This window comes from Tursiops truncatus, chromosome 18 (assembly GCF_011762595.2).
Source record: "Tursiops truncatus isolate mTurTru1 chromosome 18, mTurTru1.mat.Y, whole genome shotgun sequence".
Lineage (NCBI taxonomy): Eukaryota > Metazoa > Chordata > Mammalia > Artiodactyla > Delphinidae > Tursiops > Tursiops truncatus.
In genome coordinates, this window is record NC_047051.1 from 680,017 (window position 1) to 706,831 (window position 26,815).

The following is a 26,815-nucleotide window of genomic DNA, read 5'->3' on the forward strand; positions in this document are numbered from 1 at the left end:
CCAGGGCACTGCCTGAAATTCATGCTGTTAATCTTCCTCCCAGCCTTCACCAAAGGCACCGATGGCCTTTTACCAGGTTCACTGTGCTTTAGGGAAAAGGAAATGATCAGACTTTTCAGGGACTACTGGACACTGGCTCTGAATGGACACTGATTTCAGGAGAACCCATGTCCCTGTGGCCCCCCAGTCAGAGTAGGGGCTTGTGGAGGTCAGGTGATCAATGGAGGTTTAGCTCACATCTTTCACACAGTAAGCCCCGTGGGTGAGCCCCATGGGTCCCCAAACACATCTTGTGTTTTTCTCCCAGTTCCACAATGCATAATTGGAATAGACAGCAGCTGGCTGTACCCCTTTACTGGTTCCCGGACTTGTGGAGTGAGAGCTTAGGGGTGAGAAAGAACACGTCCCTGTCCATAAGGCCCACCAGGAGCAGTTTGTTCTCAGCTGGCAAAGCTGGCAATTAGACCTTCACTGTCCTACCTCGGAGGATATCAACTCTCCAGCCCTATGTCAGAGTTTAGTTCACAGGGGTCTTGATCACATTTGTAAGTGTACAATACATTATTGTGAAGGAGCTCTTTATATATTCTGGCTATGAATCCCTTAACAGATACATGGTTTATAAATATTTTCTCCCATTCCATAGGTTGACTTTTCACTCTGTTGATTGTTTCTTTTTCCCTTTTTTTTTGTTGTTGCTTGTTTCCTTTGCTGTTTTTAATTTTGATATAGTCCTATTGTCTATTTTTGTTTCTGTTACCTGTGTTTTTGGTGCCATATCCAAGAAATAATTGCCAAATCCAATGTCATGAAGCTATCCTCCTATGTTTTATTCTAAGTGTTTTATAGTTTTAGCACTTCATCAGAGGTCTTTGATCCATTTCAAGTTAATTTTTATATACGGTGTAAAGTAAGAATCCAACTTCAAAAGAAAAAGAAGTGGAGGTATCATATGTCCTGATTTCAAAACATGCCACAAAGTTACAGTCATCAAAACAGTGTGGTCCTGACATAAACACAGACTTGTAGACCAATGGAATGAATAGAGAACCCAGAAAAGAACCCTCAAGTACATGGTCAAATGGTCTTTGATAACAGTGCAAGGGTCCAAAATGTAGTTGCTTATGCTAAGCCCATGTCACAAAACTGAGACTTAATTATAGTTTTAGTTGTCTTACTTAGATTATTACTAGTTAAGTAATCTGCCTTATAGACCCCTTCCATCCCCTAAAGGAAAGTAACTTTGTAATAACCAACATGATTTTTGCAGTTTTGCCTCATATAATTTCCCTGTTCCTGCTCCCTTCTGCCTATAAAAGCCTTTCATTTTGTGCAGCTTTTTTTTTTTTTTTTTGCCGCACTTTGTGGCTTGTGGGATTTTAGTTCCCTGACCAGGGATTAAACCTGGGCCCTTGGCAGTGGGAGTGTGGAGTCCTAACCGCTTGACCACCAGAGATTTAAAAAAAATATTTATTTATTTATTTGGCTGTGCTGCGTCCTAGTTGCGGCATGTGGGATCTTTAGTTGTGGATGCAGACTCTTAGTTGCGGCATCCAGGATCTAGTTCCCTGACCAGGGATTGAACCCGGGCCCCCTGCACTGGGAGCACAGAGTCTTAATCACTGGATCACCTGGGAAGTCCCCTTCTGTACAGCTTCTTGAAACTCCTTTCTATCTGCCAGATTGGATGCTGCCAAATTTGAATCGATTTTTGGTCAAATAAACTCTTTAAAAATTTTAATATGCCTCAGTTTATCTTTTAACAGTCTCTTCAACAAATGGTATTGGAAAAACTGGATATCAACATGTGAAAGAAAGAAGCTGGACCCTTACCTTACCCCATATACAAAAATTAATTCAAAATGGATTAAAGACCTAAATGTAAGACCTCAAACATATAAAACTCCTAGAAGAAAACAAGGGAAAACTTCATGGTATTTGATTTGGCAATGATTTCTTGGACATGACACCAAAAGCACAGGCAACAGAAGCAAAAATAGAAAAATGAGACCACATCAAACTTAAAAACTTCTGCATAGCAGAGGAAACAATCAACAGAGTGAAAGGCAATTTACATAACGGGAGAAAATATTTGCAAACCATATATCTGATAAGGAATATATAGAACTTCACAATAATATAGTGTATACTTTAAAATTTAAGAGAGTAGATCTCGTGTTAAGTGCTCTTAATATAACAAATAAATAAATATTTTGGAACTCTCATGCAATATTTTTGGGAATGTAAAAGAGTGCAGCCACTATGGAAAACAGTATGGAGGATCCTCAAAAAATTAAAAATTTAATTAGTGTGTGATCCAGCAATCCCACTTCAGGGTATAAATCCAAAACAATTGAAAACATAGCAGCATTGGGACTTCCCTGGTGGCATAGTGGTTGAGAGTCTGCCTGCCAGTGCAGGGGACACAGGTTCAATCCCTGGTCCGGGAAGATCCCACATGCCATGGAGCAACTAAACCTGTGCACCACAACTACTGAGTCTGCGTTCTAGAGCCCGAGAGCCACAACTACTGAGCCTGTGAGCCACAACTACTGAGCCCATGAGCCACAACTACTGAGCCCACATGCCACAACTACTGAAGCCCACGTGCCTAGAGCCCGTGCTCTGCAACAAGAGAAGCCACAGCAATGAGAAGCCCACACACTGCAATGAAGAGTAGTCCCCGCTCACCGCAACTAGAGAAAGCCCGTGTGCAGCAACGAAGACCCAACACAGCCAAAAAAAAAGAAAACATAGCAGCATTATTCACAATAGCCAGGAGATGGAGGCAACACAAAGGTCCACCAGTGGATGACTGGATAAACAAAATGTTGTACTGTGTATACATACAATGAAATATCATTCAGCCTTAAAAAAAGGAAATCTTGTCACATGTTACAATATGGATGACTTGAGGACATTATGCTCAGTGAAATAAGCAAGTCACAAAAGACAAATACTATATGATTCCACTTATATGAGGTACCTAGAATAGTCACAATGTTAGGAACAGAAAGTAGAATCATGGTTGTCAGTGAGTTTGAAGAGAGGGAAAAAGAAAATTGTTCAATACATACAGTTTCAGTTTTACAAGATGAAAAAGTTCTAGAGATCTGCTGCAGAAAATGTGCATATAGTTAACACTATTGTAGCATATATTTTTTAAATGGTTATGATGGTGTTTTTTTTTTTTTTTTTTTTTTTTCTGTACATGGGCCTCTCACTGTTGTGGCCTCTCCCGTTGCGGAGCACAGGCTCTGGACACACAGGCTCAGCGGCCATGGCTCATGGCTCATGGGCCTAGCCACTCTGCGGCATGCGGGATCTTCCCGGACCGGGGCACGAACCCATGTCCCCTGCATTGGCAGGTGGACTCCCAACCACTGCGCTACCAGGGAAGCCCAATGATGGTGTTTTTTAACCACATAAAATAAAAAATAATAATAAAAGAAAAAGAATCCAACTTCATTCTTTTTCATGTTGACATCCAGTTTTGACATCATCATTTATTGAAAAGGCAGTCCTTTTCCCATTGAATAGGGAATGGCGCCCTTCCTGAAAGTCATTCGAAACTGAATCCAGCAGTATATTAAAAGGATTATAGGGAATTCCCTGGCAGCCCAGTGGTTAGGATTCTGCACTTTCACTGCTGAGGGCATGAGTTCAGGGAACAAAGATCCCGTATGTTGCACTGCGTGGCCAAAAAAACAAAAAAAAAAACAACAAAAAAAAACAGGATCATACACGATGAGCAAGTGGGATTTATTCCTGGAATGCAAGGAAGTTCCAATATACAAAAATTGATCAATGTAATATACTCTATTAACAGAATGAAGGGAAAAAAGAAAAAAAACACATGATAATCTCAAATGATGCCAAAAAAGCATCTGGCAAAATTAGCAGCTTTTCATGATAAAAACATAATATATACTAAGAACAGAAGGAAACTATCTTAAAATAATAAAGTCCATATATGAAAAATCAACAACTCAATGGTGAAAAATTTAAAGCTTTTCCCCTAAGAACAAAAATAAGATGAGGATTCCATTTCCCCCACTTTTATTCAGCATAGTATTGGAGGCAAGAAAAAGAAAAAAAAGGCATCCAGACTGCAAAAGAAGAAGTAAAACAATCTATGTTCATAGATAACAAAATTTTATAAGAAATAAGCCCTAAAGATTCCATGGGGGGAAAAAACAACTGTTAAGGCTAATTCAGTAAAATTTCAAGATACAAAATCAACACACAAAAATCAATTGCATTTCTAAACATTAAAAATGAGCAGGGAATTCCCTGGCAGTCCAGTGGCTAGGACTCCATGCTTCCATTGCAACCAGTTTGATCCCTGGTTGGGGAACTAAGATCCTCACACCAGCATGGCCAAAAAATAAATAAATAAATAAAAGAACAATCTGAAAAAGAAATTAAGAAATCAGTTCATTTACAAGATCATAAAAAATAATAAAATACTTAGGAATAAATTTGACCAAGGAGGTAAAAGACATTTACACTGAAAACTACACAACATTGCTGAAAAAATTAAAAAAGACACAAACAAATGGAAAGAAGTTTTCATCTTCCAGTCTTCAACAAACGGTGGTGGCAAAACCAGATAGTCACATGCAAAAGAATGAAGTTGGATCCTTACCTAATACCATATACGAAGTTTGACTCAAAGAGGATCAAAGACTTAAATGTAAGAGACAAAATTATAAATCTGTTAGAAAAAAACCATAGGGCTAAATATTTATGACCTTGAATTTGGCAGTGATTTCTTGTATATGACACCAAAGGCACAGGCAACAAAAGAAAACATAGACAAATCAAACTTCATAAAAATGTAAGCTTTTGCACATCAAAGGACTCTATCAACAGAGTAAAAAGGCAACCCACAGAGTGGGAGAAAATATTTGCAAATCACATATCTGATAAGGGATTATAATCTGCAATATATAGAGAACTCCTAAAATTCAACAAGGAAACAATCGAATTAAAAAATGGGCAAAGGATTTGAATAGACATTTATACAAAGAAGATGTACAAACGCCAACAAGCACATGAAAGATACTCAACATCACTAACTATTAGGGAAATGCACATGAAAACCACATGAGATACCACCTTTCACATCTATCAAGAAAACTAGAGGAGGGGCTTCCCCGGTGGCGCAGTGGTTAAGAATCCGCCTGCCAATGCAGGGGACACGGGTTCAAGCCCTGGTCCGGGAAGATCCCACATGCTGCGGAGCAACTAAGCCCGTGCGCTGCAACTACTGAGCCTGCGCTCTAGAGCCCGCAAGCCGCAACTACTGAAGCCTGTGCGCCTAGAGCCCGTGCTCCGCAACAAAAGAAGCCACTGCAGTGAGAAGCCCTCACACCGCAACAAAGAGTAGGCCCCACTCTCTGCAACTAGAGAAAGCCCGCGTGCAGCAATGAAGACCCAATGCAGCCAAAAATAATAAATAAATAAATATAAAAAAAAAAAAAAAAAGAAAACTAGAGGAAATTCCCTGGTGGTCCAGTAGTTAGGACTCTGCACTTCCACTGAAGGGGGCAGGGGTTCAATCCCTGGGGGTGTGGGGCAGTGGGAAATAAGATCCCACAAGCCACGCGGTGCAGCAAAAGAGAAAAAGAAAAAATATTACAAATATGTGGAAATTAAACACCACACTCTTGGGACTTCCTTGGTGGTGCAGTGGTTGAGAGTCCGCCTGCCAACGCAGGGGACACGGGTTTGAGCCCTGGTCCGGGAAGATCCCACATGCAGTGGAACAACTAAGCCCGTGTGCCACAACTACTGAGCCTGCGCTCTAGAGCCCGCGAGCCACAACTACTGAAGCCCATGTGCCACAACTACTAAAGCCCGCGTGCCTAGAGCCTGTGCTCTGCAACAAGAGAAGTCACTGCAATGAGAAGCCCGTGCACCGCAAAAAGAGTAGCCCTCGTTCACTGCAACTAGAGAAAGCCCGCGTGCAGCAACGAAGACCCAACGCAGCCAAAAATAAATAAATAAATTTATAAAAAACAAACAAACAAGAAACACCACACTCTTAAAGGGTCAAAGGGTCAAAGAAGGACCCACAAGGGAAATTAGAATATACATTGAGACAAATAAAAATAAAGACACAACACACCAAACCTTACAGAATACAGCAAAGGCAGTGCTAAGAGGAAACCTTATAGCCCTAAATGACTAATAGTAAAAATGAACAGAGGTCTGAAATCACTAAGCTAATTATATGCCATAAGTAACTAGAAAAGGAAGACCAAACAAACCCCAAACTTAGCAGAAGGAAGGACATAGCAAAGATTATAGATCAATGAAATAGAGAATAGAAAAACAACAGGGAAATCAAAAAACCCAAAAGTTGGTTCTTTGAAAAGATCAACAAACTTGACAAATGGTTAGATAATTTACTAATCAAAAAATAGAGAAGACATGGGACTTCCCTGGTGATCTAGTGGTTAAGACACCATACTTCCAATGCAGGGCATGTGGTGGGTTTGATCCCTGGTCGGGGAACTAAGTTTGGGGAACTAAGATCCCACGTGCCTCGAGGTGCAGCCAAATAAATAAATAAACAAATAAATCTCATTCAATAAGATGTTTTTTAAAAAATGGAGAAGGCAAACTACTAAAATCAGAGATGGAAATGGGGACGTTACTATTGATTTTAAGAAATTAAAAAGAATTATAAGAGTATCGTACAAACAATTGTACACCAACAAGGTGGATAACCTAGATGAAATGAATAAATTCCTAGAAATACACAATCTATGACAACTGAATCATGAAGAAATAGAAAATCTGATTAGATCTCCTAACAGAGTGATTGACACAGTAATCAAAAACCTTGCAATAAAAAAAAGCCCAGGACCAGATGTCTTTACTGGTGATTTCCATCAAACATTTTTTTAAAAAATAGATTTATTTTATTTATTTGTTTGCTTGTTTATTTATTTTTTGGCTGTGTTGGGTCTTTGTTGCTGTGCGCGGGTTTTCTCTAGTTGCGGCGAGCGGGGGCTACTCTTTGTTGAGGTGCGCAGGCTTCTCCTTGCGGTGGCTTCTCTTGTTGTGGAGCACAGGCTCTAGGCACGTGGGCTTCAGTAGTTGTGTCACATGGGCTTCAGTAGTTGTGGCTCGCGGGCTCTAGAGCACAGGCTCAGTAGTTGTGGTACACAGGCTTAGTTGCTCCACTGCATGTGGGATCTTCCCGGACCAGGGCTCGAACCCATGTCCCCTGCGCTAGCAGGCAGATTCTTAACCACTGCGCCACCAGGGAAGCCCCTCCACCAAACATTTAAAGAAGAAATAACATCGATCCTTATCAAATCCTTCCAAAAAATTGAAGAGAAGGAAACACTTCTTAATTCATTCTATGAGGCTACCGTAATCTGCTATCAAAGCCAGACAAGGACACTACAAGAAAAGAAAACTAAAGCTCCATATCATTTACGAACATTGATGCAAAAATACTCAATAGTAGCAAACTGAATTCGGATTCAAAGTTTTTAAAACCTTAAAATCAAAAGAATGAAGAGAAAAAAGCACTCCATCATCTCAATTGATATAGAAAAAGCACTTGACAAAATTCAACATCTCTTTATGATAAAAATAGTTGACAAGATAACTTCCCTGTTGGTCCAGTGGTTAAGACTCTGTGCTCCCAATGCAGGGGGCCCGGGTTTGATCCCTGGTCAGGGAACTAGATCCTGCATGCCACAACTAAAAGAGGCCACATTCCGCAACAAAGATCGCACATGCAGCAACTAAGACCTGGTGCAGCCAAAAAAGAAAAAAAGTTGATAAACTAGGAGTAGAAGGAAACTACCTCAACATAATAAAAGTCATTCATGAAAACCCCACAGTTAAATGGGGTTTTAACCCATCATACTTAAAACTTTTCCTCTCAAATCAGGAACAAGGCTTACAAACCGATTCAGGAAAGTAGTAGGACACAAAATCACACAAAAAAATCAGTTACTTTTCTATACACTAATAATAAGCAACCAAAAAAGGAAATTAAGAAACATAATTCCATTCACAAGAGCATCAAAGACGAATACAATGCTAAGGAATTAGGATTAACTTAACCAAGGAGATGAAAGACATACAATGAAAACTACATAATATTGCTGTGAGAAAATAAAGCAGACCCAAATAAATGGAAACATATCCTGTGTTCACTGGAAGACTTAATATTGTTAATGACAATATCACCCAAAGTGGTCTACAGGCTCGATGCAATCTCCAACAAAATCCCAACAATGATTTTGCAGAAATAGAAAATCCATCCTGGGACCTCCCTGGCAGTCCAGTGGTTAAGATGCTACACTTCCATTGCAGCGGGTACAGGTTCGACCCCCGGTGGGGGAACTAAGATCCTGCATGCCACGCGGCCAAAAAAAAGAAAAAAAGAAAGAAAGAAAGGAAAAGAAAAAGAAAATCCATCCTGAAATTCATATGGACTCTCCAGGGACCCCAAAGCCAAAGTCATCTTGAAAAAGAAGAAAGCTGGAAGACTCACAGCTCCTAATTTCAAAACTTGCTCTAAACTATAGTAATTAAAGCTGTGGTGGTACTGGCTTAAAGACAGACCTATAAACTGTGGAATACATAGCCCAGAAATAAGCCCTCCCCAGTGCTGTCAAGTGACTTACAGGGGTGCCAAGACCACCCCAGTAATATTTTAACAAAATTTTTATGACAAAATTCTTCCAAAATTGATTTTAGTGGTGAGGGAAGCCAGCATCTTGTGCTAGTTCCTCATCTTAACAGAACCGCAGGTATGATTTATTGTCTTTTTCTAGCTCCTTTGCATCAAGAAAGCAGCAAGTTCAACTGCAGTCAATTTCTGATCACCCAAATGCTGATCTCTGCAACGAAAAATATTTTTGTCCATTTTGAGACACTCCTGGTTAACAAGATGCTAGCTTACTTCATTTCCTCAGGGGTTGTAGTATCTCCCCACAGTAGTTAGAGAGCATCTCAGAGGAGGGAATGACACCTCAGCTGTCAAGTGAAATCCCTTCTACATCAAGTTTCTTACCCCTGGGACCAAAGTCACGCTGCTTCCAGCCCAGCCATAAATAATGGCTGCTAGAGTGAGGTTTTCCTCATCAATTCTCTGGGCCAGAGTCGCTGCTCAGTAAACTGCTGCAATTTTCCTAATGTAGGATACAGAGGAACGACCTAGGAAGGGTTATCAAATAGTATACAAGTCTAGACGGTTTGTTCTAGAGTTCCTTTTCATTGAAATAAAAAATGACTATTAGCAAACACCAATTAGCTATGTGAACGGCAAGGGTTTTAACCTCTCTGTAACCCTTTTCAGCTTCTATGTCACTAATCAAAAAACATTATGAGGAGGGCTTCAAGAGAGTCTTTAAAATTCTAAGGAAATTCTAAGGAAATCTAACAAGCACAAATCATCTAAGGATGATTTGTACTTATTGGATGGAATGAGGGCTTCTCTAGCCAGCAACAATAAAGTTTTTGAAAATCTGTGTCTCTTCTACGCCTTTTAATTAATTCTCAAAGTCCAACGTGTAAAGGATATAACATAGAAGAACTTCTCTGTAATGCTATTTTCTAAAGAGTAAACTTTATCACGAAGATGATGTGTTTCAGACTTTTCCAGAATTAACAGATTGTATCATATGTAATTTTTCCCATAAAATAACCTCATCACACGGATCTTAGAACATTTAGTGGTTTTGGTAGATATAATATTTTATTCTTGTCTGCTCATTTAATCATGGATTGTACTAGTTAGAGGCTAATTTTTGCAGATAAGCGATTTTCTAAGTGAAGAAAAGGCATGCAATTTTTTCAAAAGATGAGAAAGAACTTAAAAAGCATTGATGAGTAGTCAGTCAAGTAAGAGGTTTACAGTTTCTTTCCTAGAATCTACTAATTGCTATAATTTCTCAGATGTACTAGAAAATGTTTTTTTTTTTTTGTCTGAGCAGCATATAGGATCTTAGTTCCCCAGCCAGTGATCAAACCCTCGCCCCCAGCAGTAGAAGCCCAGAGTCCTAACCACTGGCCCACCAGGGAAGTCTGGAAACCATTCTTTTAATGGTTTTAATTCTTTTAAGTCTCTGAAACCATTGTTTTAATTAATAAATTAATTTATTTATTTTGGCCGCACCGGGTCTTGGTTGCAGCATGCGTACTCTTAGTTGTGGCGTGCGAGATCTAGTTCCCCAACCAGGGGTGCAGCCTGGCTCCTTGCATTGGCAGCTCGGGGTCTTACCCACCGGATCACCAGGGAAGTCGTCCCTGAAACCATTCTTTTGACATGCATCTTAACTATCCAGGGCCAGTATCCTGTTTTCTCCCTCCTGAATCCCCTCAGGGCACACCTTGGGATGGGAGTTGGGATGCCATCCCTGAGGGCTTTATGACCACAACGTCTTTTGTTTACTGATAGGACATTTTTTTGTCCACATGACCCAAGTTAATATTCCGCTTTGACAAAAGAAAAAATGCATTTGGATTAGCTTTAAAAAGTTTTCTCATAAATATTTGATTTAGTACATAAAATCTAATACCTATCTGAATTTTTGAAAATTAGTCTATATCTGTTTCTGTAGATTAGAGTCCTAAAGTTAGAATGAGAGATCATTGCTCATTTCAGCAGCACATGTACTAAAATTGGAACGGTACAGAGACGATTAGCATGGCTCCTGTGCAAGGATGACATGCAAATTTGTGAAGCGTTCCATATCTTTTTTAATTTTCAAAAAAAATTTTAAAAAAGTATGAGATCATAGTATATGCAAATTTTACCTCTAACAGATATTTGTATTCATCTACCAGTTTGTATTCCAACTATTAGTACTTGAGATTAACTCTTTTTCTCATACTTCATCAGCATTGGTTTTTAACAGTTTTTATTGTTATTTAAGAAGCAGAAAATTGTAAGAAGTTAAAAATTGTAAGATTTTTGTTTCAGGATGCCTACTGCAGCGAAATTTGTGATTGTAAAAAAATTGAAAATACCCTAAGCAGTAATTAATATATAAATAATTACAAATTAGGGAATATACTTATTGCAGAATATCTACTATTAGCCATGAAGAAGGAGGTGGAACTACAGGGTATTTCTCCCAAACTTAGGCAGTTCATATCCCGTGTGCCTCTCCTAAGTTCTTCACGTATATCAAAGCTTCCAACTCTCATTACAACCCCATGTGGACAGTACTATCATCACACCTAACTTGTGTTTAAAACAAAATTCACCTAAGTTTGGAGAGCTAATTGGCTTTATTCAAAGATTCACGAAGCAGGCAGCATCCCTTCTAGCAGATGGAAGGGCCCTCCGCAGAGCTGTACCGAATGGAAGGTTTTTATAAGCTGGAGGGTGGGGCAAGTAAGTCATTAGCAAAAGAAAAGAAAGGGTTATTTGGGGCCAGGACATCACTTTTTGGGATAAAGGACTGGGCAAGGGTTTTGTCATGCAGACTGCCTCTCCTTCCTCTTGGTTGGGGGCGGGGGGAGGGGCGGGGGTGAGGATGGTATTATTTCATTGGTGCCAACCAGAAAATTCCAAACTGGTTGGTTAAGATTACATTTCTGGGGAAGGTTGAAACTGTAATTAGATTAGGTGTTAAATCTTGGCTTTAGCACAAGTGATGCCATTTTGGGCCTATGGTTTTTTCCTTTAACAATTATAAATAAGGGAACCAAGGCAGTACCACATAGCAATACTGTAGACTACTAAGCAGCAATTAAAAAGGATTAGGGGGGGCTTCCCTGGTGGCGCAGTGTTTAAGAACTTGCCTGCCAGTGCAGGGGACACGGGTTCGAGCCCTGGTCCAGGAGGATCCCACATGCCGCGGAGCAACAAAGCCCGTGAGCCACAACTACTGAGGCCGTGCGCCTAGAGCCCGTGCTCTGCAACAAGAGAAGCCACCACAATGAGAAGCCCGAGCACTGCAACGAAAAGTAGCCCCTGCTGCAACTAGAGAGAAAAGCATGTACAAAGACCCAATGTAGCCAAAAATAAATAGATAAATAAATAAATTTATATATATAAAAAAAGGATTAGGTGGACTTATTTGTACTGATCTGGAACATGTCTGTACCATATCATTAACTAAAAAAGCCAATGTGAGAGTGATAAATGATACGATTCCATTTTATATTTTAAGAGTATAAATGTTTACGTAAACATACCTGTGTAAACATAGAATCAAATACAGAATATTATTCTATTAATAATTTGGACTTGAAAGATTTGTGAAGAGGGTTCCGACTGATGTCTTAATGTCTAATTTACCTAATTTTAAAGGAAAGAAAGAAAAAAGAGGAGGAAGGAAAAGAAAGAAGTAAAAGAAAGAAGTGAAATAGGGTTCATCCTTGGGACCTCCCTGGCGGTCGAGTGGTTAAGACTCCACACTTCCAATGCAGGGGACGCGGGTTCGATTCCTGGTGGATCCCACATGCTTTGTGCTCAAAAAAAAAAAAAAAGGGTTCATCCTTATGGTAAGCCAAAATCGGGTGCCATCATGGTTAAGCAGCTTTTTTCTTCCACGTAGTGATGGAGAGAAGAAAATTATTAACCTACTCAGAATTTGGAAGCGATTCAAAGCAAACGTGTCCCCTTAGTTTATTTAAACAAAGTCATTAAGTTTTCTCCAACCGTCTGATTATTACACGATCTGATATTTACTACATTACACACTGGTCACTACCACACCAGCTTCCTCCCCATTCCCCACTTGCAATACTAACTGGCCTCCAGATTTTTTTCTGAAAACAACAAAAGATTTTGTTTCTTAAGCCAATTAGTTCCAAATAACTCTTACATCTTCACTTAGCTTTCCCGATGTTTCTGTAAGAGAGGCCCACTGGACTATATTGCAAATGGCTTGGGGCCATTTACTTTGTTTCAATTCAGTTTCTCTAGGTAGAACCAGACATTTTGTCAGTGCATTTGGGAATTACAATGCATATTTCCCCAGAGACATGCTATAACCTATTCCCACTTTAAACTCTAGGACACGCCCTATATTAGGAAAATTTTTATGAACTATATAATAGAAATAAATTAGTAAGTATATGTTCTGCATCTATAGTTACAACGCGCATGGGAATACAAAGATAAATAACCTATCATTCCTGCCCCCCAAGAGAACAGGGAGAAGACCTGTAGACAACAAATATTTCCACCTACGTTACAGTATTTTCTTCGCTGTAGCAAAGTTCTGCGGAAGAGGAGGGGAAAAGGGTAAGGGAAATTCGACAGAGGAAGTAATGTTTCAGCTGGACCTTCAAACAACAGTCTTTAAACTTTTGCTCACATACTTTCTAGAAAGATTTTGATGAACTATAAAACCTTTTACACATATAACGTGACATCTAACATAATTTCTGTGTAGTGCAAATATGTCCATTAAAAATACAAATCTTAAATCACTTTTATTAATGTGTTCAATGGCATCTAAATACTGTATTGTCAGGCTTCCCTGGTGGTGCAGTGGTTAAGAATCCACCTGCCAATGCAGGGGACGCGGGTTCGAGCCCTGGTCCAGGAAGATCCCACATGCCGTGGAGCTGCTAAGCCCGTGAGCTACAACTACTGAAGCCCGTGCTCCCTAGAGTCCGTGAGCCACAACTACTGAGTGTGCATGCCACAACTACTGAGGCTTGCGTGTTCTAGAGCCCATGCTCCGCAACAAGAGAAGCCACCGCAATGAGAAGCCCACGCACCACAATGAAGAGTAGCCTGTGCTCGCCGCGACTAGAGCAAGCCCGCGCACAGCAATGGAGACCCAACGCAACCAAAATAAATAAATAAATAAAAATTTAAAAAGTACATGAACAAGAAATTCTTCAGTAGTAGGAAATTTTACATGATTCGTTCTTCTCGCTTGAACTTCATTTCCTTTCTACTTCCCCCATAGAATTTTATCCTAGTGTAATATATATTTGTTCTTAAAAGTCTGCTGGCAATCATCCTATGATATTGCTCTGCAACAAAAATATGTAAATAAGTTTTCATTGAAAAATTTCTAGGCCCATAAAGCTAAGTGTTAGACATTTTTTAATCAATGAAATATGAATTACATTGCTAACTTTGATTAAACTGACACAAGGTACTATGCACTTCAATTAATAATGTATAAAAAGTAGAATTTTATAGAAATTCTTCCTTAAGGTATTTTTTAATTCTCTTTTTGATTTCCTCGTTGATCCACTGGGTTTTTTTAGTCGCATGTTGTTTAGTCTCCATGTAATGATTTTTTCCCCATTTCTTTTTCTGTGGTTGACTTCCAGCTTCATGTTGTTGTGGTCAGAGAAGATGCTTGGCCACAGGGAAGATGGCGCCAAGGACCACGCAGCGCACGACCCAGTGGCCAGGGGATGGGGCCCGCGGCTCTGTAGGTGCCTCGAGCTCTCACAGATGGGGTGCTGTTCAGGCCACTAAGACCAGGACGATGCAGAACAAGAAAGCTGACCCCAGGAGCCTGCTTCTTTCCCTCACGTCCTCTGCTTCCCCGGCCAGCATTAAACTCACAGCATCCAGGGCAGAGGGGATCCACCGTGGCCACCAAGCAGGGAAGAAGGGACAGGTGTCAGCACGGGACAAAGGGTCCTGTGGTCCACCATGGGTGGCGTGGGAGGCCTGCGAGACACCCAGGAGGAGGATCATTCCTCCCGGTGATCCCTGTGAAAAGGGGCGGCGAGACGTATCACTCGGGCCTGCAGGCTGATCCTGAACGAAGTCTTTCGGTATGAGACGAAGTTTCTAGCGCTTCGTTACGTCCCTGGGCTGAACAGCAGAACTCTGCCCACACCTCCGCCCCGGCTCCAGAGGACGGCCAACCCCCGGACCGCCTGGACAGATCCTGGAGCCGCGGAAAGGCCTTCTACTCTCTACCCTCCTGCGGGAAGGCGGACCCAGAAGACCGTCCTGACGGCGCTCCCAGCGCAGCAGGCCCGGGGGCCGCAGCTCCGGGGGCAGGACTGGGTGGGCAATGACCTAGCGCCGGGCAGGGGGCGTGAGGGAGAGGATCGAGGGCTCAACAAGCAGGCCGAGGTCGGGGGATGGTACCGTCCATCGCCCTCACCTGATATCCAGCCGCTCACCGCGGGTCGGCCCCCGGCCCGGGCACCAGGAGGCTCTGCAGCCACCGCCCACCGGCCGGCCCCCCACCGGCCCCCGCGGAGCTCGTTCCCCCCAACCCCGCCCCCGGCCGGCCCCTGCCTCCCTCCCCGGCCGCGGCCCGGACCCCGGGCCTCCCCAGAGGGGCTCCCGCCCCGCGGCGCGCGCCGGCCGAGGGTCTCTAGAGCCGGAGGCCCCTCTCCCGAGCCCGGCCTCCCGCCCTCCACCGGCACGTTTCCGAAACGGGCCGAGGCTGCACAGTCACCTCGGGCCCCGCTGCTGCAGCCGGTCCGCGCCCGGGAAGCAGGCTGCGGGACGCGAGCTCCCCGGGGCCGGCCTCGTCCGCGGCTTCGCGCTCCCGCACCTGCACGGCGGCCGCCGCTCTGCCCTCGGGCTGCGCAGCCTGCCTCGCGCTTCCCACATCGCGTCTGCTGGCTGCCCCTCGGCCCCCTCCTCAGCCGGCGGGGGGACGTCCGGCGGGGCCTGCGGCGGGGGCTGCGCCTTGCAGGCGGGGGCCCGTGTGTCCTAGGGTGGGACTGGGAGCCCTGCCCCACTGGCCACCCAAAGACCTGCGCTACGCCCGTCAGGTCCCGCTGGCCCAGGTCTTTTTCCGGGACACCTGGGCAGCTGGGCGACGATAGATAGACAGATACATAGATAGTTAGATAGATACCTGGGCAGCTGAGTGATCCTGTATATACACCTGGGCAGTGGGCGACGATAGAAAGATAGATAGATAGATAGATAGATAGATAGATAGATAGATACCTGGGCAGCTGGGCGACTCCAGGGCAGCTCGGTTAACTGAAAAACACATAAAACAAGAACAAAATGAAAGAAAAAACGCTTCAAGATTACTTCTAATATTATAAAGAACTATTATGGTATTATATGAAAATAATTAAATTGGAAAAACAGAACTTGGACAGCTTTGAAATTAGTTACAAATAACAGTCATTTATTTGTATTCAGAAGCATTAATGTATTCCTAACAGCTGTTTTTCCAAGTTTGTGGAAAAAGAAAGTAAAAAGCACTCATAAGTAGATCGCTCAATAACGTTTTACTTACAAAAGTTTGGACTATATTTCTTTCCAAAATCCAGTCAATTCAAATTAGGATTACTTTCTTGTTCTCCTATCAGCTGCTCTTCTTGATAGATAGATTTTTGTGTGTGTGAATCTTCTCATCTTTTCTTGAACAAAATTTTTTTTTTTTTTTTTGTGGTACGCGGGCCTCTCACTGTTGTGGCCTCTCCCATCGCGGAGCACAGGCTCCGGACGCGCAGGCTCAGCGGCCATGGCTCACGGGCCCAGCCGCTCCGCGGCATGTGGGATCTTCCTGGACCGGGGCACGAACCCGTGTCCCCTGCATCGGCAGGCGGACTCTCAACCACTGCGCCACCAGGGAAGCCCTCTTGAACAAAATTGATCAGATTTGCTAACACTTTAATATCAGAAAGTCTTTGCGTCTAAACTTTAAACTAGCTTCTAAGTTTTTTTTTTTTTTTTTTTTTTTTTTAAATTTTGTTGGCCACACAGCGCGGCTTGTAGGATCAACAGTGGCAGCCTGGAGTCCTAACCACTGGACCGCCAGGGAAGTCCCTCCTAAGTCTCAGAAGTGACTTTCAGTGTGCATTTGTACCCCGCACCCTTCTGTCTCAGTGCAACCTACTGACTGCTCTACCTCCCTGCTGAGGCCAGCAGCATCAATTCTTGCCCAGACCACAAATCAGCTTCCCAAATTCTGCTCTTGCTGCCCTCGAGCCATCCTCCACAAAGTGGCCAGGGTTATCTGCTTAACATTCACATCACACTGTATCACTTTTTCACTTAAAAATCCTCTTTATGGCTTCTCCAGGCATGAAAAGAAAATTCAGACTCCTCAGCATGGCCTACAAAACCCTCCTTGAACTGCTCTTACTGGGCACTGCCTGCTCAGGAGGTGTCACTGCTTCCCTTGGTCCGCTACACTCCACCCTGTTCATCTCCACTTCTTAGGATGGGTTTAATTCTTGCTTTGCCGGCAGTCTAGAACAATATTCCCCTTGTTATTCTAATGGCTGCTCCTAGGGCAGATCTCAATTTAAATGTTACTTGCTCAGAAAGGTCTCCCACGATCAGTAGCACAGGTCTCCACTGATATTCCCTATTAAGAAGCTCTGTTTAATTCCTTCCTAGCACTCAACTGTAATTATTTTATTCATATTCATTTTCATTCATTTTAGTGTTTGTCAGATCTTTCTAATCGAGTGTAGACTATACTCTCTATGAGGCTAGGGATTATATCTGTCTTATTCACTGTTCTATCCCTTGAACTCTTACCATAGTATCTGGCATAACTCAGTTAACATTTGTGGAATGAATGAACATCAAAGATCTGAGGGACTTCCCTCGTGGCTCAGTGGATAAGAAGAGTCCACACTCCCAATGCAGGGGGACCAGATTCAATCCCTGGTCAGGGAACTTGATCCCACACACATGTTGCACATGAGAGTTCTCATGCCACAACTAAGGAGCCCGCGTGCGGCAACTAAGACACGGTGCAACCAAATAATAAATAAATTAATTAATTTTCAAAAATCTTAAAAGTTCCACACAATGCTAATAACATGACTAATTTCTGTTACTACCACTAAGCGTTAGGGTTTTTTTTTTTTCATTTTATTGAAGTATAGTTGATTTACAATGTTGTGTTAATTTCTGCTGTACAGCAAAGTGACTCAGTTACACATATATATATTCTTTTTCATATTCTTTTCCATTATGGTTTATCACAAGATATTGAATATAGTTCCTGTGCTATACAGTACCACTAAGCATTAGCTGATAAAACTTTTCTGTCTTATCATGCTTGATGACTCTAACCCTGATTACAATTCTTATTTATTACATTTGAAAAATGACAACTGAATTCAAAATTAGTTTCTTATCGACATAGATATGGTGTCTCAAAAGTATTTCCCACAAACCGTTTTATATCACATCACACATAAAAAATAAGCATGTCTTCTTCTTTTTTAAAAAATTTCGCTACCTGTCATGAGTATGCAGTCATTCTGGGTCCCACTTTTCCATGGATAGATCCTTGGACATGATTTCTGTTTTAGGGGTAGAGGGAAGCCAAAGCGCAAGTCTTCTGTAGCTACATATTAGTCTCCACCGTATGCATCTCATCTTAAAATCTTTTTACTAATCTGACAACAACAAAACAGAGATGACGATTCTATTCTCAATGACGATTTTTTTTAAACAGGTTTTTTTTCTTCATTTATTTTTATTTTTGGCTGCCTTGGGTCTTCATTGCTGCTTGCGGGCTTTCTGTAGTTGTGGTGCAGGGGCTTCTCATTGCGGTGGCTTCTCTTGTTGCAGAGCATGGGCTCTAGGCATGTAGGCTTCAGTAGTTGTGGCACGTGGGTTCAGTAGTTGTGGCTCATGGGCTCTAGAGAGCAGGCTCAATAGTTGTGGTGCGCCGGCTTAGTAGTTGTGGCTCATGGGCTCTAGGGCACAGGCTCAGTAGTTGTGGCGCACGGGCTTAGTTGCTCCGCAGCATGTGGGATCTTCCCGGACCAGGGCTCGAACCTGTGTTGCCTGCATTGGCAGGCGGATTCTTAACCACTGCGCTACTAGGGAAGTCCTCAATGATGATTTTATTCTTCTAGATATCACCAGTTTTTTACTGGATCTCTTCTTCACTTCTAATAAGATATATTTTTTATCGGTGATATAAATATTTGAAAACATTCTGTGGAAAAATATTGATACATCAAAATGTTAACAATGTAAAATAGCAAGGAGAGACCACTACACACCTATTAAGTGGTGAGACTGCAAAACACTGACAGCACCGAATGCTGATGAAGATGTAGACACCAGGAACTCTCATCATTACCAGTGGAAATGCAAAAGTTCACTTTGATCCATGGTATTTATCCAAATGAGTTGTAAATATGTCCATACAAAAACCTGAACATGGATGTTTACAGGAGCTTTATTCATAAATGCCAAAAACTTGGAAGCAACCAAGATGCCCTTCTGTGGGTGAATGGATAAATAAACTGTGGTGCATCCAGACAATGGAATATTACTCAGCGCTAAAAAGAAGTGAGCTGTCAAGCCAAAAAAGCCATGAAGGAATGTTAAATGCTTACTGCTTAGTGGAGAAAGTCAATCTGAAAAGGCTGTTTACCCAGCCTTTGGAATCATAGTATGATTCCAAGTATAAGACATTTTGGAAAATATAAAACTATAGACCTTTTCACTAAAGGTCAGGGATTGGCACAAGTTACGGGGATGGAGTTCCATAGGTGGAACACAGAGGATTTTTAGGGCAGGAAACCATTCTTATGATGGTATAATGTTGGGTACATGCTATCATGTGTTTGTTAAAACTCACAGAATGTACAACATCGAGAGTGAACCCTAGTGTAACCTATGGACTTGGAGTAAGTACGTTGTGTCAATGTGGGTTCATCCACATTGACACAACAAATGCACCACTTTGGTGGACATTGTTGATAGTGGGGTGGGCTGTGCATGTGTAGGGGCAGTGGGTACATGGGAACTCTGTACTTTCTGCTCAATTTTGCTGTGAACCTAAAACTGCTAAAAAAAAAAAAAAAAGGTCTGTTGAAAAAAATGTTACCAATAGCCATCCTTGGGTAAAGAATTACAGGTAATTTTCTTTTTCTTTTGCACTTTTTGCACAGGTTTTCCAAGTTTTGTTGTTGTTATTGTTTGTGTTTTGCTTTTGTCACTGACTGTGAATTTATTAACTATGGAAGTAGGAAAAATATTTTAAAAAGTAAGTATGCTAAATTCAAAACTGTTAGACTTGCTTAATTTTAGGTTTTAATCTCTTAGAGAATAATAGCTACCTAGTACAGAAACTCAAAAAAAAAAGTTGATAATATAAGGAACACTTAAATGGGCAAAAATTAAGCTTTAAATCATTATTTTCAGCTTATGATTTTATAAAAACCATAGAATTTAATTACTGGAGAGAACCTCCATAATCACTGGATATAATTTTCTTTGTAAAAATTTGCTTCTGGTTGCAGTCAGGACCTCTAAAGCTCAGAAGGCACTTGGGTGGGCAATGCTGCCTGCGAGATAAAATGAGAAACATGGTGGGTCCTTGTACTCAAGTGTGAAACAGGTAAGGTGGAGCGAAGAATATAGTTAAGAACATAGTGGTATGGGACTTCCTTGGCAGTCCAGTGGTTAAGACTTCGTGCATCCGATGCAGAGGGTGTAGCTTCGATCTCTGGTTGGGAAACAAAGATCCTGCAAGCAGCATGGTGTGGCCAAAAAAAAAAAAAAAAAAGAATATAACATATATATATATATATACACACACACACACACACATATATGTGTATATATATATATATATATATATATACACACACATATATAGTGGTAAACATTGAATTATTTAATAATAAAAAAGCCACAGGAACTGAGAGGAAGGCAACCTTCATAATAAGTTAGGATAGTGAGAGGGGCTGGAGGAGACACTGGGATCCTGAGGGATGAGAAGGCTGTGAAGATAAAAGTGGACTTTACTTCAAGAGCATATTATGCACAATTCCCTTATTTTATTGAAGGAGAAACTGAGGCTCCAGAAGGTCCAGGGTCACAGAGCTGATGAATGGTGGAGTCACATCAATGTCAGTTCTGCGTTCTCTTCCAGATCATTACAATGCTTGTCCAGAGACTTGCTCATCAGCTGCATTTCAGTCTCATCAAATGTAATGCAGTTTTTTAGGAAGGAATAAGTATTTCATATATTAGGAAGAATGGCAACTTAAATCTCTATGTTTTAAAAAATGAGTTTTTCAACCTATAGTTCATTCCAGACTACTCTCAGTATTCAGTATCATCTTGTGTTTTCACTTCTGTTTTAGAATCTGAATTTATCCATGATTTGCTTTCTCTAGAATAATGTTTTTCAAACCACAGTTTGTAAGCCATGTAGTCAATTTGGTGGGCTGGAACCACTGTTCATTAAAAAACAAACAAGTAAACAAAAAACAAAACAAAAAACAGTATAGACTAGATCTAAATAGATTAGAATAGAAAATATTAAAATCCATCTAAGATAGTAAATGAAACAATTCTATGAAACTTTTGATTCAGATATGTAATTATGTATGAAGGTGGGTTTGCACTATGTCTCCATGTATAATATATATCCTACTGATTGTCATGATCAAAAAATTTCATAAGCCCTAGCCACAGCAATCAGACAAGAAAAAGAGATAAAAGGAATACAAATTGGAAAGGAAGACTGTCACTGTTTGCAGATGACATGATACTGTACATAGAAAATCCTAAAGATGCCACCAGAAAACTGGGAGAGCTCATCAAATGAATTTGGTAAAGTTGCAGGATACAAAATTAATATATAGAAATCTGTTGCATTTCTATACACTAACAATGAACTATCAGGAAGAGAAGTTAAGAAAACAATCAAAACAATCTTGAGAAAGAAGAACAGAGCTGGAGGAATTACGCTTCCTTACTTCAGACTATATTACAAAGCTACAGTAATCAAAACAGTATGGTGCTGGCACAAAAACAGATGCAGCGATCAATGGAACATAATAGAGAGCTCAGAAATAAACCCACACACTTATGAACAATTAATCTATGACAAAGAGACAGGAATAAACAATAGAGAAAAGACAGTCTGTTCAATAACTGTTGCTGGGAAAACTGGACAGTTACATGTAAAAGAATGAAATTGAGGGCTTCCCTGTTGGTGCAGTGGTTGAGAGTCCACCTGCTGATGCAGGGGACACGGGTTCGTGCCCTGGTCCGGGAAGATCCCACATGCCGCGGAGCATCTGGGCCCGTGAGCCATGGCCGCTGAGCCTGCGCGTCTGGATCCTGTGCTCCGCAATGGGAGAGGCCACAACAGTGAGAGGCCCGCGTATCACAAAAAAAAAAAAAAAAATGAAATTGAAACAGTTTCTCACACTATGTAAAAAAAATGAACTCAAAATGGATTAAAGACCTAACTGTAAGACTAGAAACCATAAAACTCCTGTAAAAAACATGGTCAGGAAAGTCTTTGACATAAATGGTAGCAATAGTCTTTTGAGTCTGTCTCCTAAGGCAAAGGAAACAAAAGCAAATACAAACAATGGGACCTAATTAAACTTAAAAGCTTTTGCACAGCAAAGGAAACCATCAACAAAATGAAAAACCTACTGAATGGGAGAAAATATTTGCATATGATATGACTGATAAGGGGTTATTATCCAAAATATATAGACAGCTCATACAGCTCAATATTAAAAAAAACAAACAACCTGATAAAAAAAAAAGTGAGCAGAAAAGTGGGGGAGTGATAAATTGGGAGATTGGGATTGACATATACACCCTACTATATAGAAAATAGGTAACGAATAGGGACCTACTGTATAGCACAGGGAACCCTACTCAACACTCTGTAATGACCTAAATGGGAAAAGAATCTAAAAAAGAATGCATATATGAATATGTATAACTGATTTACTTTGCTGTACAGCAGAAACTGATGCAACATTGTGAATGAACTGTACTCCAATAAAAATTAATATAAAAAAAGTGGGCAGAAGATCTGAATAGACATTTTTCCAAAGAAGACTTACAGTTGGCCAACAGGCACACAAAAAGATGCTTAACATTGCTAATCACTAGAGAAATGCAAATCAACATCACAATGTGATATCACTTCACACCTGCCAGAATGGCTACCAATCACGTGGAGAAAAGGGAACACTTGCACACTGTTGGTGGGAATGTAAACTGGTGTAGTCACTATGGAAAACAGCATGGAGGTTCTTCAAAAAATTAACATATGCCAGGGCTTCCCTGGTGGCACAGTGGTTAAGAATCCACCTGCCAATGCAGGGGACATGGGTTCGAGCCTTGGTCTGGGAGGATCCCACATGCCATGGAGCAACTAAGACCGTGCGCCACAACTACTGAGCCTGTGTTCTAGAGCCCACAAGCCACAACTACTGAGCCTGTTCACCTAGAGCCCATGCTCCACAATGAGAAGCCACAGCAATGAGAAGCCCGTGCACCACAACGAAGAGTAGCCTCCACTCGCCGCAACTAGAGAAAGTCTGCGTGCAGCAACAAAGACCCAATGCAGCCAAATAAATAAATAAATTTATTTAAAAAAATTAACATATGCCTAAAATCACCCAGCTCGTTGTGGGTAAAGCAAGTTCAAACTTGGGCAGCCTGCCTCCTAAGCTGTTATATTGCATCTCAATTACTGGTGAGCTCTTGGTTTCCAAAAATACAATTGTACCTAACACTTATTTGTATTGAGGTATAATTGACATATAATATTATACTAATTTCAAGCGTAAAACATAATGACTTGATATATGTATACATTGTGACATGATCACCAAAGTAACTCTAGCTAACATTATGACCACACAGTTACAATTTTTTTTCTTCTGATGAGGAATTTTTTAATTAAAAAAAAATTTATTTATTAATTTGGCTGCTCCGGGTCTTCATTGTGGCATGCGGGACCTTTCGTTATGGCATGCGAGTTCTTAGTTGTGGCATGTGGGCCATAGTTCCCTGACCAGGGATCGAACCTGGGCCCCCTGCCTTGGGATCATGGAGTCTTAGCCACTGGACCACCAGGGAAGTCCTGTGATGAGAACTTTTAAGATCTACTCTCTTAGCAACTTCTAATATTTGTATATTGCTTTCCTAGGAGTTATTTGGTCCTTACAACACTGCATTACTATATATTATAAATGGCTAAACTAAGCCTTAGAAGATAACTTGCTCAAGGGTTTGAGTGGCCAAACAAGTATTTGAAATGCAAGTCCTCTGCTCAAGTCTTCATGTTGCCTTCCTGCAAAGTTTAGTATGCTTTTGTGATTAGTACAGAATAACTCCACACACACACATACACACACACAATTTTAGTAACAGACTTATCAAGTTATAATTCCGTACCATACAATTCATCCACTTAAAGTGAATAAATCCATAGTTTTTAATATATTCAGAGTTGTCCAATCATCATTACAATCAATTTGCTCCAAAAAGACACTCCATACACTTTAGCTATAACTCCTCACCTCCCTAGGCCTAGGGAACTAATATTCTACTTCCTATTTCTATAAATTTGCCTCATCTGGATAATTCACATAAATGGAATCATACAATGTACGGTGTTTTGTGTCTGGCTTACTTCCTTTAGCATCATGTCTTCAAGGTTCACCCATGTGGCAGCCTGTGTCATAACTTCATGCCTTGTTATTGCTGAATAATATTCCATTGTATGGATCTACCAGATTTTGTTTATGCATTCATCAGTTAATGGACATTTGGGTTGTTTCTACCTTTTGGAAGTTATGAATAGTTCTGTTGTGAACATTCACATAATTATTTTTATAAGTACTTTTCTATATAATTAAGTGTAGTTTTTCTTTAAATTATGACACAAAACTTCTTTTTTCCCCAGCTTTCAACTCTCAACTAAAATTCTCCCTGATATCATGTAGGTAACCCAGTGAACATTTTCATGCACAAATGGATTTGAATGAATACAAAATGTGACTAATATATACTACAGTAATTATTAGTCTTGTTAATTAATTATAAAACATCAATAATTTCATAATTAGTAGCAGTATAGAGCTTCCTTAAATTGAACAGCAGGCAGCAATCCAATCTATCGCTGAAGTCTATGACAGAGCTTATTTGGAAGTACCTCTACTTAAGCCTTCTAACTAACTATAAAGTCAATGAAGAGAAGTTACTGCAACAGTACATGGTGACAGAAAAGGGATGGTACTGTAAGTTTTCACGGAGTGATTACAGTGTTGCCCTGCATTTGGTAACAGGGGACATTTCTGTTGTGAAGATACTGACATCGAGAATGTCAATGTAGAACAGTACTGTGTAATACACAGAGTCTTACAAGGATATTTTGTTTTATCAAAAATTGAAAAAATTTATAATTAAGAAATAAAATGCAGAAAAATAAACGATGCCATTTTGAGAAAGTGGTTTTAAATACATATTGGACATCCTCCAATTTAAATAAAGAGCAGTATATTTATTGCATTTAGCCATAGGCGTGAGGACTACTTGATTGTTCTATTCATAATGAATCTCACTTTCTACTAGACTATGCTAAGTGGCATCTCTATAAAATCAGTCTTTACTGAGAACTTCATGGATAACTTCATTAAAAAGTTCATGTTGACTTACTTCACTCTGTATGACAGGCTCTAGGTCCATCCACCTCGCTACAAATAGCTCAATTTCGTTTCTTTTTATGGCTGAGTAATAGTCCATTGCATATATGTGCCACATCTTCTTTAACCATTCATCTGTCGATGGACACTTAGGTTGCTTCTATGTCCTGGCAACTGTAAAGAGTGCTGCGATGGAACATTGTGGTGGGAAGCTGCTGCATAGCACAGGGAGATCAGCTCGGTGCTTTGCGACCACCTAGAGGGGTGGGATAAGGAGGGTGGGAGGGAGACGCAAGAGGGAGGGGTTATGGGCATAAATGTATGCATATAGCTGATTCACTTTGTTATACAGCAGAAACCAACACACCAGTGTTAAGCATTATGCTACAATAAAGATGTTAAAAAAAAAAGTTAATGCTGTTCACCATCGTGTTGAACTTTAAAGTGTAACAACACCCGTCTATTTACGAGTAGGCAATCCTGAAATCCGGGTCCACTTTATCCATCCATTTACTCCCCAACATCGTCGGCTGCAGTCCCACCGACGGCCGCCAGGGCGGCCTCCCCGCTCGCCTCCTACGTGGAACCTCGGGACCCGCACAGCCCGTGACGTGCGCCCGGGACATAGGTGTAGACGGCGAACAAAAGCCGAGTCCTGCCGCCCAGGTGGCTCCTTGGTCGCAACTCGCCCGGCCCGACCGGGCCCAGCCCGGCCGGCACCTGCGTTCCCTCCCGCCACGGGGACGGGTCGTCCGCCTCGGAGCCAACGAGGGCAGAGGCCCAGGGGCTGGGACGCGGCGGCCCCGCCGGGGACGGCCCAGCCCTTCCGACAGGCGGGCGCCCAGCTCGGGGACCCGCAGCCGCCTCCATCTTGGCCAGCGGAGGCGGGAGCGGCGTCTGGCCCGGGCCCGTCGCGCCGGCCGGGGCCAGGTGCGGAGCCGCCAGCGGGCGCCGTCCCGGCGGCCGGGCGGCGGGGCCCAGCCCGGGCTTCCCGGGACGAGTCGGCGTTGCCCCCAGTTCCCCCCGCGGCCCCGACAAGATGGAGGACGTAGTCTCTTCCCGCAGCCATGACGGGAGCGAGGGACGCCTCCCCACGGGGCTGAGGCGAGGGGAAGCGCTTCCAGCCTTCGGAGCGCGCGGGCCCCCCTGCCGCCGGCCTCCCGGCCCCCGGCTCCCGCCCGCGTCGCCGTAGCCCCTGCCCGCTCGGCCCTCACGGGGCTCCCAGACACTGGACAGGGAGGGCGTGGGGGACATCGAGGCCGTGGCGCTCCTCGGGCGGCGTCGCTCGCGGCCGCTGCAGGGTCAGGCGGTCCGGCTTAGGCCCTCGGGCCGCCCGGCCCCGATAGCTCTCTGCCCCCAGGGGCCGAACCGAGGCGGGTGCGGCGGGCACGGCAGTCAGCGGCCCGACCCTGACGGGCCGGGCCGGAGTGGGGGCGGGGAAGGGGGGGAAATGGAGGTGCGGGGGTGTGGC

The 26,815-nt window shown here is 42.1% G+C and overlaps 1 protein-coding gene and 1 non-coding gene across 8 annotated transcripts in view; one reads left to right on the plus strand and one right to left on the minus strand.

The window, feature by feature from the left end:
- Positions 1–26,795, minus strand: part of LOC101337293 (zinc finger MYM-type protein 5) — a 91,488-nt gene extending 64,693 nt beyond the window's left edge. For 3 of the 7 annotated variants that reach the window (XM_073794922.1, XM_019936953.3, XM_073794921.1), the window contains exons 1-2: positions 25,358–26,794; positions 15,884–15,919 (exon numbers count right to left, since the gene is read on the minus strand). In XM_073794922.1, the coding sequence (XP_073651023.1) occupies positions 15,884–15,919; positions 25,358–25,462 (141 nt within the window). In that variant the 5' untranslated portion in view covers positions 25,463–26,794. Of the gene's footprint in view, positions 1–15,883; positions 15,920–25,357 lie in introns of all 7 variants that reach the window. The other 4 variants (XM_073794917.1, XM_073794919.1, XM_073794918.1 and 1 more) reach the window with 3 other exon arrangements.
- On the plus strand, positions 10,630–10,736 carry LOC117308897 (U6 spliceosomal RNA). The gene has a single exon (XR_004523148.1). It is a non-coding gene; the product is annotated as a U6 spliceosomal RNA (small nuclear RNA).
- Positions 26,796–26,815: the final 20 nt, after the last annotated feature.